Source organism: Pristiophorus japonicus, chromosome 4, assembly GCF_044704955.1.
Source record: "Pristiophorus japonicus isolate sPriJap1 chromosome 4, sPriJap1.hap1, whole genome shotgun sequence".
In the NCBI taxonomy this organism is placed as follows: Eukaryota; Metazoa; Chordata; class Chondrichthyes; family Pristiophoridae; genus Pristiophorus; species Pristiophorus japonicus.
The window spans coordinates 132,078,453-132,096,734 of NC_091980.1; the positions used below are offsets into that span (position 1 = coordinate 132,078,453).

An 18,282-nucleotide genomic window follows, 5' to 3' on the forward strand; every position below is an offset into this window, starting at 1 on the left:
TAATTTGAACAATATTTATGTTAGTTTTGTCACATTTTAATTTACTATTTATTCTGCTTTATAAAGGGGGTACTTGTGGTTTAAGTTTTTCCCAATTGACTAAAGAGTAGCAGATTCATTTAAATCTGTGATGCTGAATATAAGAACTGTGTTTGAGGAAAGTTAGGACAAGTGAGATCCTCATTGAGTTGTCAGCCAATGATGCTCATTCTTCAAAGATCTGACTGGCTCTGGGAGTCCATCTCCCCTCCTCCCATTACTTGATTGATGCTCTGAGAGGCTGCAACTTTTGAATGGGTATTGAGGACTGTCACTCATCATCTAGGTTGCCACACCCTCAATTATCTAGCAGTATAAATATAGGAGTTTGAGGTTGGTTAAATTTTAGTTTGTTGTTTCAACAATTTTTGATTCGTATTGAAGAATCAAGATGGCTTCTCAAGTGCGTCAGAACCACCACCAGGACTGTGAGAACGCTGTCAACAAGCAGATCAACATGGAGCTATATTCCTCCTATATTTATCTCTCTATGGTGAGTTTTGTGTATTAGTCTCCATTGTGAAGTAGTTTATGTAATGTGAATTTATTAAATTCTGTGCTGTATTCAGCCCACCTCTTCTGAGTATCTTGAATGACTTGCTTTTTTGAGCCTGTTGAAGTTTATTTGGAATAGATTCTGCACTCAATCAAGGAATTCAGAATTTGTATCCTCATTCTAAATCACTCCATGGAATTTCCCATTTGCTTTTGCAATGAGGGGATGTAATAAAATTAGAGCTAGGACATTTTAGGAGAAATCAAGAAGTATTCTTTTCTGCAAGTGTGGAAGAAATCTGGAACACTTTGTTTCCCATTTCACCACCCCCGACCCCCCCAGTTTCCACTCAAATAATTTAATAAAAAGCAGTTTTGATGCTGTGCCAAGGTTATCTGGAATACTTTATTTTTCCCACCCACCAATCTCCTCAGGAAAATCAAGGTTTTGATGCTGGACTCTGGTTTTTCATTGGGTAAGGGTATCACATTATGGAAACAATCTTTTATCTACAGGCAACTCTCAATTATCTGCACACTGACTCAACAGGAAACTTTTGTAACAGCATTTAAAGTTCCATTTGTGTGCTCTGACATCACTTTGAAACGCTGATGATCCTTTCCAATATTGCCTGTTGAGCCTTGCTTTTAAGTGCTCCACCCTGCCTCAGCTCCCGCTGCTGTTCGCACACAGGTCCACTGCCCCTCATAATTCATTAAAATGCTACAAACAGTTACAGGAAGTGATCAACAAGCCTAATGCTCTTTAGATCTTGAGGACTGGAATTCAAGGATTAGAAGATATGCTACAGCTATTGGTTCGAGCACACCTGCAGTACTGTAAGCATTAACTGTCAACTCGCTCTAACGGAGAAATCGTTTACCCGGCATAGCCCAATCCCCGAGGGACCTGGATAATTGAGAGTTGCCTATATATACATGTTCAGGGAGACTTGACGCTTGATAGAAAGCAAGCAAAATTTAGCTTGAAGTTATGTACTATACACATGAAGGGTCTGCCATGCATTACCCAACTACTGTACTGATCTCTCCATAGTCCTTCTACTTTGACCGGGATGATGTTGCCCTGCGTCACTTTGCTGAGTTTTTCAAGGGGCAGTCACATGAGAACCTTGAGCATGCTGAGAAACTGATGCAATTCCAGAATCGCCGTGGAGGACGGATCATCTTGGCAGACATCAAGGTTGGATTCAACAAAGGAGTGGCTTTCTGTCTGGCTCCCCTTTGACTGATTGATTCCAATACACTAAAGCAATTGGTTCCAATTTACAGCACACAAGCCATTCAGCCAAACTGGTCTTTATCAGTGTTTATATTCCAGCGAGCCTCCTCCCACTTTGCTTCATCTCCCTGCCCTCACCACCCCCACTGTCCCTCAAGCATATCCTTCTATTCCTGTCTCCCAGTGCACTCGCCCAGCTTCCCCTTAAATACATCTATGCTATTTGCCTTATCAATATGACTCCAGTGGTGTTAGAATATAAAATTGCCATTAAGCTAACAGGTTAATGGTAAAGTAGACTTTTGATTGCACCACTAATTTCTTTCAATATTTTCTAATATTTGTTTAATCTATTGTAAGGGAACTGTTAGAATGTTCTTTCTTTCCAGAAACCAGAGCAGGATGAGTGGAGCAATGGTCTGGTCGTGATGCAGAGAGCTCTGCAGATGGAGAAGAATGTGAACCAGAGTCTGCTGGATCTGCACAAACTCCACTGAGAGCACTGACCCTCATGTAAGTTCTTAATAATTTAATGTGGGTTTTTGGGTAAGTTGGAGGTTGTGGAACCTTGGTCTCCTTGGGCCTAATTAAAAGCTCCACACCTAATAATAGCTTTGTGTTGGTGTCTCATCAGTCTGTATTTGGGTGCAGTGGGAAGGGACAGGGGAAGTTGGCCTACTATGGACAGTGACCAGTAAATGTGTCCCAGTGATCCCAGGATCTGAACACCTATTGTGCAGTAAGTTTAATCTAATGATGCAGTAATTCCATCAATCTCAATTGCACCACTTGACTATCCTCCAGTTCAAGATGATTAAAATCCAGACTCTGAAGGGGAAGCTGACATTCCTTGATATCTGCTGCTGGACATAACTAGTTTTCCCTCTTTCAGTTGTGTGACTTCCTGGAGACCCACTACTTGGATGAACAAGTGAAGATGATCAAGAAGCTTGGAGATCACATCACCAACCTGAAGAGACTGCGAGCCCCTGAGAATTGCCTGGCAGAGTACCTGTTTGACAAGCACACCCTGGGGGAGTGAATAAACTGATTGAGTGACTGGGATCAAGCTTATTATGTTAAGTAATTAAATTATATAATTTAGACCCCTGTCCTGTGGAGAATGATGGCTTGTGACTTTGTACAAAGAGCTGTGAGACTGGGGCTCTTCATGTGCAATGTAACATAACTGTAAATAAACTATTCTCCATTGGACTTTGTTTTGTCTCATTGTATGTTTAGTGGCTGCTTATTTTTCAATTACCATATATTAGCTTACAACGCAATTCAAAAAATTACAGGATTTAAGAACTGGACTAGCTAGCACAGACTTGATGGTCTCCTTCTGTGCTGTACTATGCTGTGACTCTGGAGACCAGAACTGTCCATAGTACTCTACATGTTATCTAGCCAAAGTCTATACAAATGTAAGATACTGAACTATGTGGTTCATCTGCAAGCTTTCCTTGTTCTGAGCTCAACTGTGCTAATGGTTTACTGTTTACACATGTATCTCAAAATATAGCAAGACAATATTCACCCCATTCCATGCTAATACCATTAGAAGTAGGAGAATGCCTAATGGATCCTTGAGACTGGTCTGCCTTTCTGTAAAATCATGGTTGATTGTCAACTGTATAACCATGCAGGTTATGTATGATTATTTTTGTTATTACTTAAGGATGGAGAGGTTTAACAAAGAGCTTGTTCTCCCTATCCTTTGAGTCCCTGTGCTGAGATAGTCTGACTCAGACAAGAGTGGCAGCAACTGAGCCAAAGTTAATCAAATCTTGCATTGATATGTCACATTTTCAAGGAGATAAGGAGGGTTGATGACAGCAGTATGTATGATATGGTGTATATGGATTTTAGCCAAGGTCCTACATGACAGTGGTCAGTGAAGTAAAAGCCCATGTGCTCCAGGGCGAAGTGCTAAATTGGCTCAGGCAGAAAGCAAAGGTTGATGGGTGTTTTTGAGACTGGAATGCTGTATCCAGTGGGGATCCACAGGGCTCAGTACTGGGTCCCTTGCTTTTTGTGGTACGTTTCAATGACTTGAACTTGGATGTTGGGGGTATGATTAAGATGTTTGCAGATGAAACTAAAATAGGCTGTGTGGCTGATAATGAACAAGAAAGCTGTGGACTGCAAGAAGATACAAATATACTGGTCATAGTGGCAAATGGAATTCAATCCAGATAAGTGTGAGGTAATGCATTAATTGAGGTCTAATGAGGTGAGGGAATACACATTAAATGATACGACACTGAAAAGAGTAGTGTAACAAAGGGAGCTAGGAGTGCAGGTCCACAGTCCCTGAAGGTAGCCACCAGGTAGATAAGGTGGTTAAGAAGGCATATGGAATACTTGCCTTTTATAAGTCGAGGCATAGAATACAAGAGCAAGGAGGTTATGCTTGAACTGTATAAAATATTGGTTAGTCTGCAGCTAGAGTACTGTGTGCTGTTCTGGTCACCACATTACAGGAAATATGTGATTGCACTGGACAGGGTGCAGAGGAGATTTACAAGAGTGTTGCCTGGATTGGAGAATTTTGGCTATGAGGAAAGATTGGAGATGCTGGGTCTGTTTCTTTTGGAACAGAGGAGACTGAGGGGAGACCTGATTGAGGTGTATAAAATTATGAGGGGCCTAGATAGAGTGGATAGGAAGGACCTGTTTCCTTTGGCAGTAGGGTAAACAACCAGGCGCATAGAATTAAAGTAATTGGGGGGAGGTTTAGAAGAGATATGAGGGGAAATTATTTCACGCAGGGGGAGATGGGAGTCAGGAACTCACTGCCTGAAAGGGTGGCAGAGGCAGAAAGCCTCACTACATTTAAAAATAGACTTGGATGTGCACTTTAAAGTGCCGTAACTTACAGGGCTATGGACCAAGAGCTGGAAAATTAGATTAGGTTGAATAGCTCTTGGTCGGCCAGCGTGGACACGATGGGCCAAGATGGCCTCCCTCTGTGCTGTAAATGTTGTGATTCTATGATTCTAAGAACAAACTAAACTGCCTTTCTCCAATGTTAACCACTTCCTCTGACATCACTTGAAGCATACATACCCGACTTTCTTGGCTATTTTCTCTTTCCTTGTTTTGGCTTCATTGGCCTGTGTGGAAGAACGTGAGGCGGAAGCAGCTGAGAAGACTATGAAGGGGTAAAGCAGTCTATGAGCTCACACTGAGTGTCAAGAGAAAAGAGAACATATCCAAGAATGTTGTGTATGTTCCCTTCTTGTTCCTTACATTCAGTATATTTAACTTCCCAATGCCCCATGGTTCAGTGAGTGTTAGCATTCTAGAATATGGTGTCACAATAGGTTAATGTCTTGCACTATTCTGTAACATTTGTAGAGTGCGATCTGCTCAGCTTAAATCTATTTAACAAACGTCTTACCGATTGAATCAGGCACTTATTTTTAAAATTAATTTCACCACCACAAACTGCATTCCCTAGCCGCCGACTCCATCCTCTTCCTGGTCATTATACCCTGAGCTGAAATTTCAGCCCCATATCCTCTCCATGATTGACATGGCCCTTGACCATGTGCGTTCCATTTGCCGCAGTTCTGCTCTAACCCCTTGCCCTCACTCGCAGAACCACGATACAGTTCCCCTTGTCCTCACCTTCCACATCACCAGCCTCCACATTCATCCAAGCCATTTGGGCCACCTCCAGAGTGATCCTACCAGCAAACACATCTTCCCTTTCCCTCATCTTTCAGCATTCCAAAGGGACCTCTCCGTCCGTGACACCCTGGTCCACGTCTCAATCACCCCCAACACTCCCTTCCTTTCCTACAGCACATTCCTGTGGAAGTGCAGCTGATGCAACACCTGTCCTTTTACCTCCTCCCTTCCCATTGTTCAGATCCCCAAACACTCCTTCCAGGTTAAACAGCGATTTACTTGTGCTTCTTGCAATTTAGTATACTGTATTTGCTGCTCACGATGCGGACTCCTCTACATTGAGGAGACCAAATCTTCTCTTCTTATTAGGCAGTCCCTCGGGTTCGAGGATGACTTGTTTCCACACTAAAAATTAGTTCTCAGCTGACTGCAGAGTCCAATGCTGGACCTACAGTTTCTGTCACAGGTAGGGTAGATGGTGGTTGGAGGAACGGGAGGTTGGGGTGCCTGGGTTGCTGCACGCTCCTTCCGCTGTCGACGCTTGGCTTGAGCTTGCTCTCAGCGAAGAGACTCAGGGTGTTCAGCGCCTTCCCAGATGCGTTTTCTCCACTTTGGGCGGTCTTGGGCCAGGGATTCCCAGGTGTCGATGGGGATGTTGCACTTTTTCAACGAGGCTTTGAGGATGTCCTTGAAGCGGTTCCTCTGCCGACCTGGGGCTCGCTTGTCATCTCCGAGCTCCAAGTTGAGCGCTTGTTTTGGGAGTCACATGTCAGTTATGCGGTCGATGTGGCCCATCCAGTGGAGCTGATCAAGCGTGGTCAGTGCTTCGATGCCTGAGCGAGAACACTGATGTTGATGTGCCTATCCTGTCAATGGATTTGCAGGACCTTGCGGATTCAACGTTGGTGGTACTTCTCCAGTGTTTTGAGATGCCTGTTGTACATAGTCTATGTCTCTGAGCCATATAGGAGGGCAGCTATTACCACTGCTCTGTAGACCATGAGCCTGGTGCCGGGTTTGAGGTCCTGGTCTTGAAAAATTAATCTTCCTCAGGTGACCGAAGGCTGTATTGAAGGCAGTATTGGACCGCGCCGTCGATGTTTGCCCTTGTTGAGAGTAGGCATTGGGGAGACCAAATGCAGATTGGGTGGCCGCTTTGCAAAACACCTCTATTCAGTCTGCAAACTTCCGGTCGCCTGTCACTTTAATTCTCTGCTCCCCTCCCACTCTGACCTCTCTGTCATCGGCCTCTTAAACTGTTCCAACAAAGCTCAACATAATCTCCTCAGCTTTCTATTAGGCACGTTATAGCCTTCTGGACTGAGCATCGAGTTCACCAATTTCAGACCAAAACCTCTGTCCATATTTTTTTCAGATGGCAGCTGTTGATGATCCTGCTGCACCCTTCTAGATACATCTTTTGTTCCTTTACTTGTCCCATTACCATCTCCTTTTTGCTTTGTACTTTCATACCTTTTGTCATTTAATCACTCCAGCCTTCCACCCTTTCACAGACCTTCCCTTTTGTTCTTTTTCTCCCTCCCCCACCCCTTTCTCTGCCCCTGCAATTGCTTAAAAACTGTTACATCACTAACTTTTTCCAGTTCTGACAAAATGTCATCGACCTGAAAAGTGAACTATTTTTCTCTCTCCATATACGCTGCCTGACCTGTTGAGTATTTCCAGCATTTTCTGTTTTTCTTTCAGATTTCCAGCACCCGCAGTATTTAGAAACATAGAAACATAGAAAATAGGTGCAGGAGTAGGCCATTCGGCCCTTCGAGCCTGCACCGCCATTCAATGAGTTCATGGCTGAACATGCAACTTCAGTACCCCATTCCTGCTATTACTTTTGTTCCTTTTCTTCTTTTAAGTAACTGAACACATTTTCAGATCAATGTCGTGTGACCTTGCATTAAACAAGAACTACTTCTGCTGAGAAATAGATTGTGATCTTGATCAAACCTGATTTGCTTGGGCATGTGGCTGTTTTAATCTCGTCCCCTCCAGAATACTGACTTTGGTTCAATGGTGGCCTAAGATGGTCATACCTCAAGTCTTATGTTAGCTTTTAACTGGTTTTAAAGTTGGGTGAACTGGAGAAAGAGATTTCAGTGTAATCTGGTCACAATAAGATCTCGCCCCTCATGTTTGAACCACTTTGCCAAGTGTGTGCTGTTACAGTACAGAGTCTGTACCTTCTGAATCGACAACCCCCAAGAATTACTGATGATAGTCTTTTTATTTTAGGAACACCAGGAAAGTCTTCGCTGAAACAGGTATCGATCCAAAGCACAAGATACGCTGGATGAGACCTCACTAAATTTACATATCATGTGGAAAGGAAAAATTGGTAAGATATCTTAACATAAACTGCTAATATCTACACTAGACATAACTACCAGTCTCTGTGAATTGGACCAATTTTCATGGAGAATGAAAAGAGGAGAGTCAGCCTTTTTTCAAGCTGTATGTTAGGAGCTCAATAGTGCAGTGGTTATGTTACTGGACTAGTAATCCAGAGGCCTGGACCAATAATACATGGAATGTGAGTTCAAATCCCACCATCATTTGGATTCAGTTTAAAATTTAAAACAAACTGATATCAGTAACCATGGACTTTTTAGATTGTGGTAAAAAATCCAACTGGCTCACTAATTTCCTTTCAGGGAAGGAAACCTGCCGTCCTTACCCAGTCTGGCTAAAATGTGACTCTATTTGCACAGTAATGTGGTTGATTCTTACCTGCCCTCTGAAGTGACCGAGCAAATCATCTCTCAACCATTGAGCACCTGAACATGGTTCAAGAAGGAGTCTCACCAGTGGTTTCTCAGGGCAACTAGGGAGGGGCAATAAATGTCGGCCTTGCCAGCGACATCCAAACTTGGGCATGTTGCAAACTCAGACGAAGCTCTAAGCAATGAGACCAAATCTCCAGTAGTTCCTCCTACAGTTACCTGGCTGCTTTCTCCATCTCTTCAGCCTGTCTTCCCCTTGCTGTGCAGCACTTGGCTCAAGTTCCTGCTGTTCGTTTCAATCTTGTTTTCTATTTCCCAGCCTCTCTCTGCACTCATTTCCAACAGGTGTTCTAACACGGAATTGATTCTGGGAACACCGGAGGCAGATAAATTGGGGATTTCACAGATGATTAGATATTGGCGTAGTGGGTAACTGAGAGCTTTTAGATTCAGGAATCAGCCTGATGGACTCAGTAGGTAGCACTCTTGTCTCTAAGTCAGAAGGTTGTGGGTTCAAGTCCCCACTCCACAGACGTGCGCACAGAATCTCGGCTGACACTACAGTGCAGTCATGAGGGAGTGCTGCACTGTCGCAGTTGTCATCTTTCGGCTGAGATGTTTAACCGTGGCACCGACTGCCCTCTGAGCTAGACATAAGAGATCCCATAGCACTACTTTGAATAAGAGCAGGGGAATTATCCCCGGTGTCCTGGTCAATATTTACTTATCAACCAATGTCACTGGAAACAGATAATGTGCTCCTGATCACCTTACTGTTTGTGGAGCCTTGCTGTGTGCAAATTGCCTGTCACATTTCCTACATTACAACAGTGACTGCGCATCAAAACATACTTCATTGGCTGTGAAGCGGTCAGGGACAGCCTGAGGTTGTGAAAGGCACTATATAAATGCAAGTCTTTCTTTTTGAACTGCAGTCTATTTCATTGCTTCTAAAATGTAATGATAAAAAACATGAACAGAACATCCCATGGCCCCCTCCACAACTCTTTTAAAGGAGACAAAATAAACATTAGTTCAAGTGCCCCCCCAATCTGGGGGACACTCCTGACACTTTTCAACTGCCCTTTTTTTGTTTTGTTTTTTTGGGGGTTTTTTTGTGTTTTTTTGGGGGCATTAAAATCATAAAGTTTACAAGTGCCCGCTATAAAAGGGGAGGCCCCTCCAGATTCTAGCTGATGTGTGTACAGGTGCTCACTAAACTTGGAAGTGATGGAGTATCTGAGCACTTGTGTTTGACACATTGATCACGAGCACTTTGAATTCATCTGACCCACTTTTGGTTGCTTTGCACACTCACTGATCTGTTTGGATGTTGCAGCAATCTGCAAATACCTGCAAATGACCAACCCACAGAAGCATCCAGAACTATTAAAAAGACACTGACTCGCAAACAACAGAGGATTCAATGAACCTTTCAAGGTGGCCATTAACTGGTCCAGGTAGAGCACGTTCGATGGGGTGTTCTCTCCGGCTGCCTGTCTCTCTTCCACAGCTATGTCCGTGCCCGGGTGTCCCTGGAGAGGGAGCACGCGGTGTCTGCTGGTATGCTGGAGGCTTTCCATGAATGGTGGGCACCAGAGGGACTGGTGTGCGGCGTGGATACAGGGAACTAAATTATAATTTGAAAAGTGTTTGTTAGTTTTCTCATATTTGGAACTTATTGTTTATTTATCCTTATAAAGGGGGCACATGGTTTAATTTTTTCCCAATTGATCAGCCTAAAGAGTAGAGGATTCATTTAAACCTGTGATTCTGGATATTTGAACTGTGTTTGAGGAAAGTTAGGACAATTGAGCTCATTCTTCAAAGATCTGACTGGCTCTGGGAGTCCAACTCCCCTCCTCCCTTTAGTTGATTGGTGCTCTGAGAGGCTGCAACTTCTGATTGGGTAATGAGGAATGTCACTCATCATCTAACCTGCCACACCCAGGATTATCCAGCAGTATAAAAACAGGAGTTTGCAGTTGGTTAAATTTTAGCTTGTTACTTCAACAAACTTTAGATTTGTGAAAAAGAATCAAGATGGCTTCTCAAGTGCGTCAGAACTACCAGCAGGATTGTGAAGATGCTGTCAACAAGCAGATCAACATGGAGCTCTATTCCGCCTATGTTTATCTCTCTATGGTGAGTTTTGCATTTTAGACTAATTCACAATGGAGACTATGTAATGTGAATTTACTAAATTCTGTGCTGTATCCAGTCCACTTATTGCGCCCAATTTTGTCCAACCTGTTTTTTTGGCGCACTGACCCTTTATGCGCTGTGTGCTGGAAAGGGTGCCAAAAAGCTTACTTGGTATCTTGGCCCCTCTGCTGAGTGTCCCAGGTCCCGGCGCGGTGTCCATTGTGGAGTGGGGGAGGTGGAGCTACAGCCCTGCGCTGAAAACACTGCTGACAGCTGTCGCATGCGCAGTGGAGTCCGTGTGCATGCTCCTCATTTTCCCAGTGTGTCCTGCAAGCTGTCAGCAGGACCCAATGTTCACCGGCAGTCCTCGCCCCCCCCCCCCCCCCCACCACTAGCCGTGGCTGAATGGTCGCCTGCATCTCAGTGCAGCCCAGGCTGGCAGAACCCTACCCAAGATGCTGCCAAGCCCAGCCTTTCCTGTCCCTCCCTCCCCCCAGCCTCCTGATGTGTCTTTGCCAACCACCCCATCCCATGCTGAATGGCCTCCTGTACAGGCTGGCCCGCTGCCTTCCCAAGGTAGGATTTACTTCAAATATTTAATTGTTGTTCAATTGTTTACCTAAGTTCTTTATTTTTAGTTATTTTAACTTTTTTTTTTATTTGTAATGTTTGGTGCTTGGGTGCAGGTTCTTACTTGCTTACCTGCACCGATTTCTTAACTGCCAGCAACGTTTTTCAGAGCTGGCCATATATGCTGATCTAAGTCAATTTGGTTTAAATGTTAGCTGGCCAAAACTGGTGTAAGTGTCTGGGAATGCCACCCACCCCCGGAGGAAAAAAAAATCATACCTCACTAAGTTAATCTGCAGCAAGTTTATTGGGGAAAATCGGGTTATTTAACTTGCGTCAGAAAATCCAACTTGCTCCAAAAAAATTGATGCAAGTCATGGCCAAAAGTGAGCCCATTCTAAGTATCCTGGGAACTTTTGAGCTTGAAGTTTGGGGAGAATATTCTGCACTCCATGCATGGAATTCCGAATTTGTATTCTTACACTAAATCACCTGTGGGTCTTTCTCTACCTTTGCAATGAGGGGATGTAATCTTAAAATGAGTTGGACCATGTAGGAGGGAAATCAGGAAGTATTCGTTCCTGCAAGGATGATGGAAATCCAGAATACTTTCATTCGCATCCTCCCCGCAAATCTCACTGCCCACACGGAAAAATCAAGGCTTTGATGCAGGGCTGTGGTTTTTCATTGGGTTAAAAGTTCAGTGCAACTGTGAACCTTTGATAGAAAGTGAAATATTGAGGTTGAATTACTGTACATGATTCTGCAATATAATATCGAAGTACTCTTCTGATCCCTCCATAGTCCTACTACTTTGACCGGGATGATGTTGCCCTGCGTCACTTTGCTGAGTTCTTCAAGGAGCAGTCACATGAGGAACGTGAGCATGCTGAGAAACTGATGGAATTCCAGAATCGGCGTGGAGGACGGATCATCTTGGTGGACATCAAGGTTGGAGTCAATAAAGAAATGGCTTTCTGTCTGGCTCCCCTTAGACTGAATGTTCCAAATACATTCGAAAGCAATTATTTTCAATTTACAGGACTCAGGCCATTTGGCCAAATTGGTCTTTGCCGGTGTTAATACTTCAGTGAGCCTCCTCCCACATTGCTTTATCTAACCCTATCAGCATATCATTCTATTCCTTTCTCTCCATGCACCTGCCTAGCATCCCCTTAAATACAGCTCTGCTTTTTACCTGATCGATATGATTCCAGTGGTTGTGTCAGCTTAATGGCAATTTTATATTCTAACCCATAGATTCATGTTAAAGTAGACTTTTGCTTGCACCCCTAATTTCCTTCAATACTTTCTAATGTTTGTTTAATCTATTGTAAGTGCAATGTTCGAATTTTCTTTTTCCAGAAACCAGAGCAGGATGAGTGGAGCAATGGTCTGGAGGTGATGCAGAGAGCTCTGCAGATGGAGAAGAATGTCAACCAGAGTCTGCTCGATCTGCACAAACTCTCCACTGGGAGCACTGACCCTCATGTAAGTTCTTAATATCATGTGGGCTTTCTGGTAAGTTGGAGGTTGCTGTTTGGGGCCTACTAATAAGATCTCCATGCCTAATAACTTTGTGCAGATGTCTTTTTTGGTTTGGGAAGGGAAGGGGGAAGTTGACTTCCTGTGGACAGTGACTAGTAAATCTGTCCAGTGGTCCCAGGATCTGAGCATGTATTGTGCAGTATGTTTAATCTAATGATGTAGTAATTCCATCAATCTCAATTGCACCACTTGACTATCCTCCGGTTCAAGAGGATTAAAATCCAAACTCCTGAAGGGGAAGCTGACATTCCTTGATATCTGCTGCTGGACATAACTAGTTTTCCCTCTTTCAGTTGTGTGACTTCCTGGAGACCCACTACTTGGATGAACAAGTGAAGATGATCAAGAAGCTGGGAGATCACATCACCAACCTGAAGAGACTGGGAGCCCCTGAGAATGGCCTGGGAGAGTACCTGTTTGACAAGCACACCCTTGGGGGGGGAGTGACTAAACTGACTGACTCAAGCTTACTGTATTTAGTACTTGTATGTATAATAACTGGGGCCCCTGTTCTGTAGGGAATGATGTCTTGTCTTGTGACGTTGTACAAATATCTGAGACTGAGGCTCTTGGTGTGAAATGTACCATAACTGTAAATAAACTGTTCCACATTGGACTGGGTTTTGTCTCCTTGTATGTTTGAGTGGTTATTTTTAATTTTCATGTGATTTACATCAGGCAAGAATTACTACTGAGTTGTGCAACAATGTTATGGGATTCAGTCCTATGAAATTTTGTTTTTCCTCTGGGGTTTGAGTTGTATATTCAGACATGTGTTGCAGGGTGTGAAATATTGAAGGTGTGTTCAGATGATTAACAGCCACATGAGGTATTGACTGAGGGATAAAGCATGGTCAGAGAGGTAGGTTTAGGAGTTGTCTTAAATAGATTCTGCGGGAGACCTAGACAGTGAATTAAAAATACATGTTTCTACTAGAGAACATTACATAAACTGACAACTTCATACAAAAAAAATAAAAGTTACTGTAACATGTTAAACCTCAGGAATGTTTCCCACTAAATCAGATTCTCACCATTTCAGATCAGTGAAGGGAAAAAAATCCTGGATTGGCATCCTATTTAATATATGTATTGGCCCTGCAATTAGCAGTTTGTATTCAGTAGTTGCTGTAGATCCTGTTCAGTTACTATTGGAGGTAGTTGAATAACTGAACTCACCACTGTTGCTGTATACTTAAGCTTTGTAGGCAGAGCAACATCTGCTGTACAGACCAGCAATGTCAGAGTGCAGTAAACCCTGGGGACTACAATTGGATGAGGAGGGAAAGTAACAGGTGCCATCAGCTTGCTGTCACAGCTTCATTGGTTAGTGTGCATAGCCTAGTGTGGTGGTTCTGGGACAGATTCTCTTCTGCCAGCTCTCATTGTGATCAAATAACTTGCCAACATGATCAATGCTCATATGAATAAGGCATTGAAGCAATATGATTGCAACAACATTTAATCCTTCTGGATAGGGGAGTAAATGTATTTATTTAAATGCACAAAGCAAAAACTAAGATTTTTAACATCTGGCTCTGGAAAACCATTTGCCCCACCCTGGGCCCCCAATCTCAAATCCCTGCATTCATTAAACCCAATTTAGTCCTATATTGCATTTCATACCAAATAGCAATCATCCTGTCCAAATTCTAGTGGATCTCCATTTTCCTGCTTTACCCCTATGAATGGATTCAAATGTTAATGCTGAACTCCAAGCCTTCAACACCCTCACCATGGCATACGCAAGCCTAGGCCTTATACTAAACATCCGTAAGATGCAGATCCTCCAGCAAATTACCCCGCCATACAGCTCTGCCTTCCCCCCCCCCCCTCCCCAAGTCATCAAAATCCATGGCACGGCCTTGGACAACATGGACCATTTTCCATATCTCAGGAGCCTACTGTCAGCAAGAGCAGACATCGATGACGAGGTCGAACATCACTTCCACTGCGCCAGCGCATCCTTCGGTCGCCTAAGGAAAGAAATGTTTGAAGACCACGACCTCAAAACTGGCACCAAGCTTATGATCTACAGGGCAGTAGTGATACCCACCCTCCTATATGGCTCAGAGATGTGGACTATATTTAGCAAACATTTTAAAACATTGGAGAAGTACCACCAGCGCTGCTTCGCAAGTGCCTGAAAATCCATTGGGAGGACAAACGCACCAACATCCGTGTTCTCGCTCAGGCCAACATCCCCAGCATCGAAGCACTGACCAGGCTCGATCAGCTCCGTTGGGCAGGTCACATCATCTGCATGCTCACAAAGCAAGCGCTCTACTCAGAGCTTCGACACGGCAAGCGAGCTCCAGATGTGCAGAGGAAACACTTCAAGGACAACCTCAAAGCTTCCTTGATAAAGTACAATTTCCCCATCGGCACCTGGGAATCCCTGGCCCAAGAACGCCCAAAGTGGAGGAACAGCATCCGGGAGAGCACTAGGCACGTTGAGTCCCATCGCTGAGAGCAAGCAGAAACCTAGCGCAGACAAAAGAAGCGAGCATCAGCCTAGGCTCCCCAGCCCCTCTTTCCTTCGCCCACTGTCTGTCCTACCTGTGACAGAGTGTAGGTCCCACATTGGTCTTTTCAGCCACTTGAGAACTCACTTTTAGAGTGGAAGCAAGTGATCCTCGTTTCTGACTCTGGATCTTTAGTCCAGGCCTCTGGATTACTTATATAAGAACATAACATAAGAAATAAGAGCAGGAGTAGGTTATTTGGCACCTTGAATCTGCTCCGCCATTCAATAAGAGCATGGCTGATCTGATCATAGCCTCAACTCCACTTCCCTGCCCTCTCCCCATAACTCTTGACTCCCTTATCGTTCAGAAATCTGTCTATCTCCAGCTTAAATATATTCAGTGACCCAGCTTCCACAGATCTCTGGGGTGGAGAATTCCAAAAATTCACAACCCTCAGAGAAGAAATTCTTCCTCATTTCTATTTTAAGTGGGTCTCCCCTTATTCTGAAACTATTCCCCCTAGATCTAGAATCCCCCACGAGGGGAAACATCCTCTCTGCATCTACCCTGTCAAGACACTTCAGAATCTTATACGATTCAATAAGATCACCTTTCAGTCTTCTAAACTTCAATGAGTATAGGTCCAACCTGCTTATCCTTTCTCCATATGACAACACCTTCATCTCAGGAATCAACCTCATGGACCTTCTCTGAACTGCCTCCTTTAATAAGGAGACCAAAGCTGTATGTAGTATTCCCAAGTGTGGTCTCACCAATGTCATGTACAGTTGTAGCAGGACTTGTTTACTTTTATACCCCATCGCCCTTGAAATAAAGGCCAACATTCCATTTGTTTTCCTAATTAAATGCTGTACCTGCATGCTAAGTTTGAGTTTCATGTGCAAGGACCCCAGATCCCTCTATCGCAGCATTTTGTAATCCCTCATTTAAATAATTTGTTTTTTTATTTTCCCTACCTACTTATCCAGTAGAACCACTATTCTGCCATATCCCACATAGGTAGTGTACTGGGCTTGGTCCTGGGACCCCTCCCACTCCATGGTTGACTAATCTGCTAACACTCACTGACTAGGCTGCCACATGAATAAGGATTTAGGCAAGGATTAAATGCATTAAATTAAAACACCCAAGTTAAATAGATACCTCCTGAAATTCTTCCCCCTATTACCCCCACCCATGCCTGTTGCATTAAATTATAACCCAATACCAACAGCTCCACCATAAATGTATCCATTTGTATTTAGTCCTGTTGTGCACTTGATACCAAATAGCAATCACCCTTTCCAAATGCTACTGGATCTCCATTTATCCCCTTCTCATCCATGAATAGATTAAAATGTTGATGCTGGAGCTGCAATAATCCAGTGTTTACAAGTTAATTAAGGACTTTGCTGAGAACTAAACTGGGTGCAGTTAAATTGTCTCCTTTAGTCGTTCCATGTTAATGTATTTTTTATTTGTTGTAGAATGTGGGCACCACTGGCAAAGCCAGCATTTATTGCACAGCTCTAATTGCCCATGAGAAGGTGGTGGTGAGCCACCTTGAACCGCTACAGTCCTTGTGGTGAAGGTTCTCCCTCAGTGCTGTTCAGGAGAGAGTTCCATGATTTTTTCCCAGCGATGAAGGAATGGCAAAATATTTCCAAGTCAGGATGGTGTGTAACTTGGATGGGAGTTGGTGGTGTTCTCATGCGCCTGCTGCCCATGTCCTAGTTGGTATAGCTCGCGGGTTGGCAAGTGCTGCTGAAGAAACTTTGGTGAGTTGCTGCAGTGCATCTTGTAAATGGTCCACACTGCAGCCTTGGTATGCTGGTGGTGGAGGTAATGAATGTTGAACGGGGTGGATGGGGTGCAAATCAATTGGTGTACTTTGTGATGGATGGTGTCGAGCTTCTTGAGTTTTGTGGGAGCTACACTCATCCAGGCAAGTGGAGAGTATTCCATCACACTCCTGACTTGTGCCTTGCAGATGGTGGAAAGGCTTTGGAGAGTCAGGTGGTGAGACACACTGCAGAATTGCCAGCCTCTGACCCGTTCTTGTTACCACAGTATTTATGTGACTGGTCCAGTTAAGTTTCTGGTCAATGGTGACTCCCAGGTGTTAATGGTGTGCAATTCTGTGATGGTAATGCTCTTGAATGTTAAGGGCAGGTGATTAGATTCTTGCTTATTGGAGATAGTCATTGCCTGAACCTTGTGTGGCGCAAATGTTACTTGACACTTATCAGCCCCACACTGAATGTCATCCAGGTCTTGCTGCATTTGGGCATGGACTGCTACATTTTCTGAGTTGCGAACATCCCAACTTCTGACCTTATGAAGGATGGTTGGTCATTAATGAAGCAGTTGCAGATGGTTGGGCCTAGGACACTGCCCTGAAAAACTGTTGCAGCGATTGATCAACAACCACAACCACAACCATCTTCCGTGGTGCTCGGTATGACTCCAGCCAGTGGAGAGTTTTTGCCCTGATTCCCATTGACTTCAATTTTAGCAGGGCTCCTTGCTGTCACACACGGTCAAATGCTACCTTGATGTTAAGGACAATCATTCTCACCTCACCTGGAATTCAGCTCTTTTGTCCATGTTTGAATCAAGGCTATAATGAGTTCTGCAGACGAGTGATCCTGGCTGAACCCAAACTGAGCATCGGTGTACAGATTATTGGTGAGTAAATGCTGCTTGATACCATTGTCAACTACACCTTTGAACTGTGCTGATGGGTGATAGTAGACTGATGGGGCAGTAATTAGCTGGATTGGATTTGTCCTGGCTTTTGTGGACAAGACATACATGGGCAGTTTTACACATTGTTGGGTAGATGTCAGTGTTGCAGCTGTACTGGAACAGCTTGGTTAGAGGCACGGTTAGTTCTGGAGCACAAATCTTCAGCACCACAAACAGGATGTGTCCGGGGCCCATAGCCTTTGCTATATCCAGTGCACTCAGTTGTTTCTTGATATCGCATAAAGTGAATTGAATTGTCTAAAAACGGTCTTCTATGATGTTGGGGACCTCAGCAAGAGGCTGAGATGGATCATCCATGAGGCACTTCTGGCTGAAGATGGTTGTAAATGCTTCAGACTTGTCTTTTGCACTCGTGTGTTGGGCTCCGCCATCATCGAGGATGGGGATACTCCTGGAGCCGCCTCCTCCAGTTAGTTGTTTAATGATCCACCATCATTCACGACTGGATGTGACAGGACTGCAGAACTTTGATTTGATCCGTTGATTGTGGGATCGCTTAGCTCTGTCAATCAATTGAAACGGTTTCCAGTGGCTGAAGGGTCAATACTCAGGGGGCACTGATTAGAAAACAAACAACTTTTTAACTCAACAAATTATATAATTTAAGTACTAAACACAATAAGCTTGA

General features: G+C 43.9%; 1 protein-coding gene across 1 annotated transcript; it reads left to right on the top strand.

The window, feature by feature from the left end:
* The first annotated feature begins 430 nt into the window (after positions 1 to 430).
* On the top strand, positions 431 to 18,068 carry LOC139262645 (ferritin heavy chain, oocyte isoform-like). Its single transcript, XM_070877797.1, has 5 exons — positions 431 to 532; positions 11,674 to 11,820; positions 12,235 to 12,360; positions 12,711 to 12,889; positions 17,879 to 18,068. The coding sequence occupies exons 1-5, from the start codon at positions 431 to 433 to the stop codon at positions 18,066 to 18,068; spliced, it is 744 nt and encodes a 247-aa protein (XP_070733898.1).
* The last annotated feature ends 214 nt before the right edge of the window (positions 18,069 to 18,282 follow it).

Bases quoted from the DNA above. Each gene is read 5' to 3' on its own strand.
- LOC139262645 (XM_070877797.1), top strand. From the start codon at position 431: ATGGCTTCTCAAGTGCGTCAGAACCACCACCAGGACTGTGAGAACGCT. The intron at 533-11,673 runs GTGAGTTTTGTG...ATCCCTCCATAG, and splicing joins CCTATATTTATCTCTCTATG to TCCTACTACTTTGACCGGGA. The intron at 12,890-17,878 runs GTATTTAGTACT...TATCGCATAAAG, and splicing joins CTGACTGACTCAAGCTTACT to TGAATTGAATTGTCTAAAAA.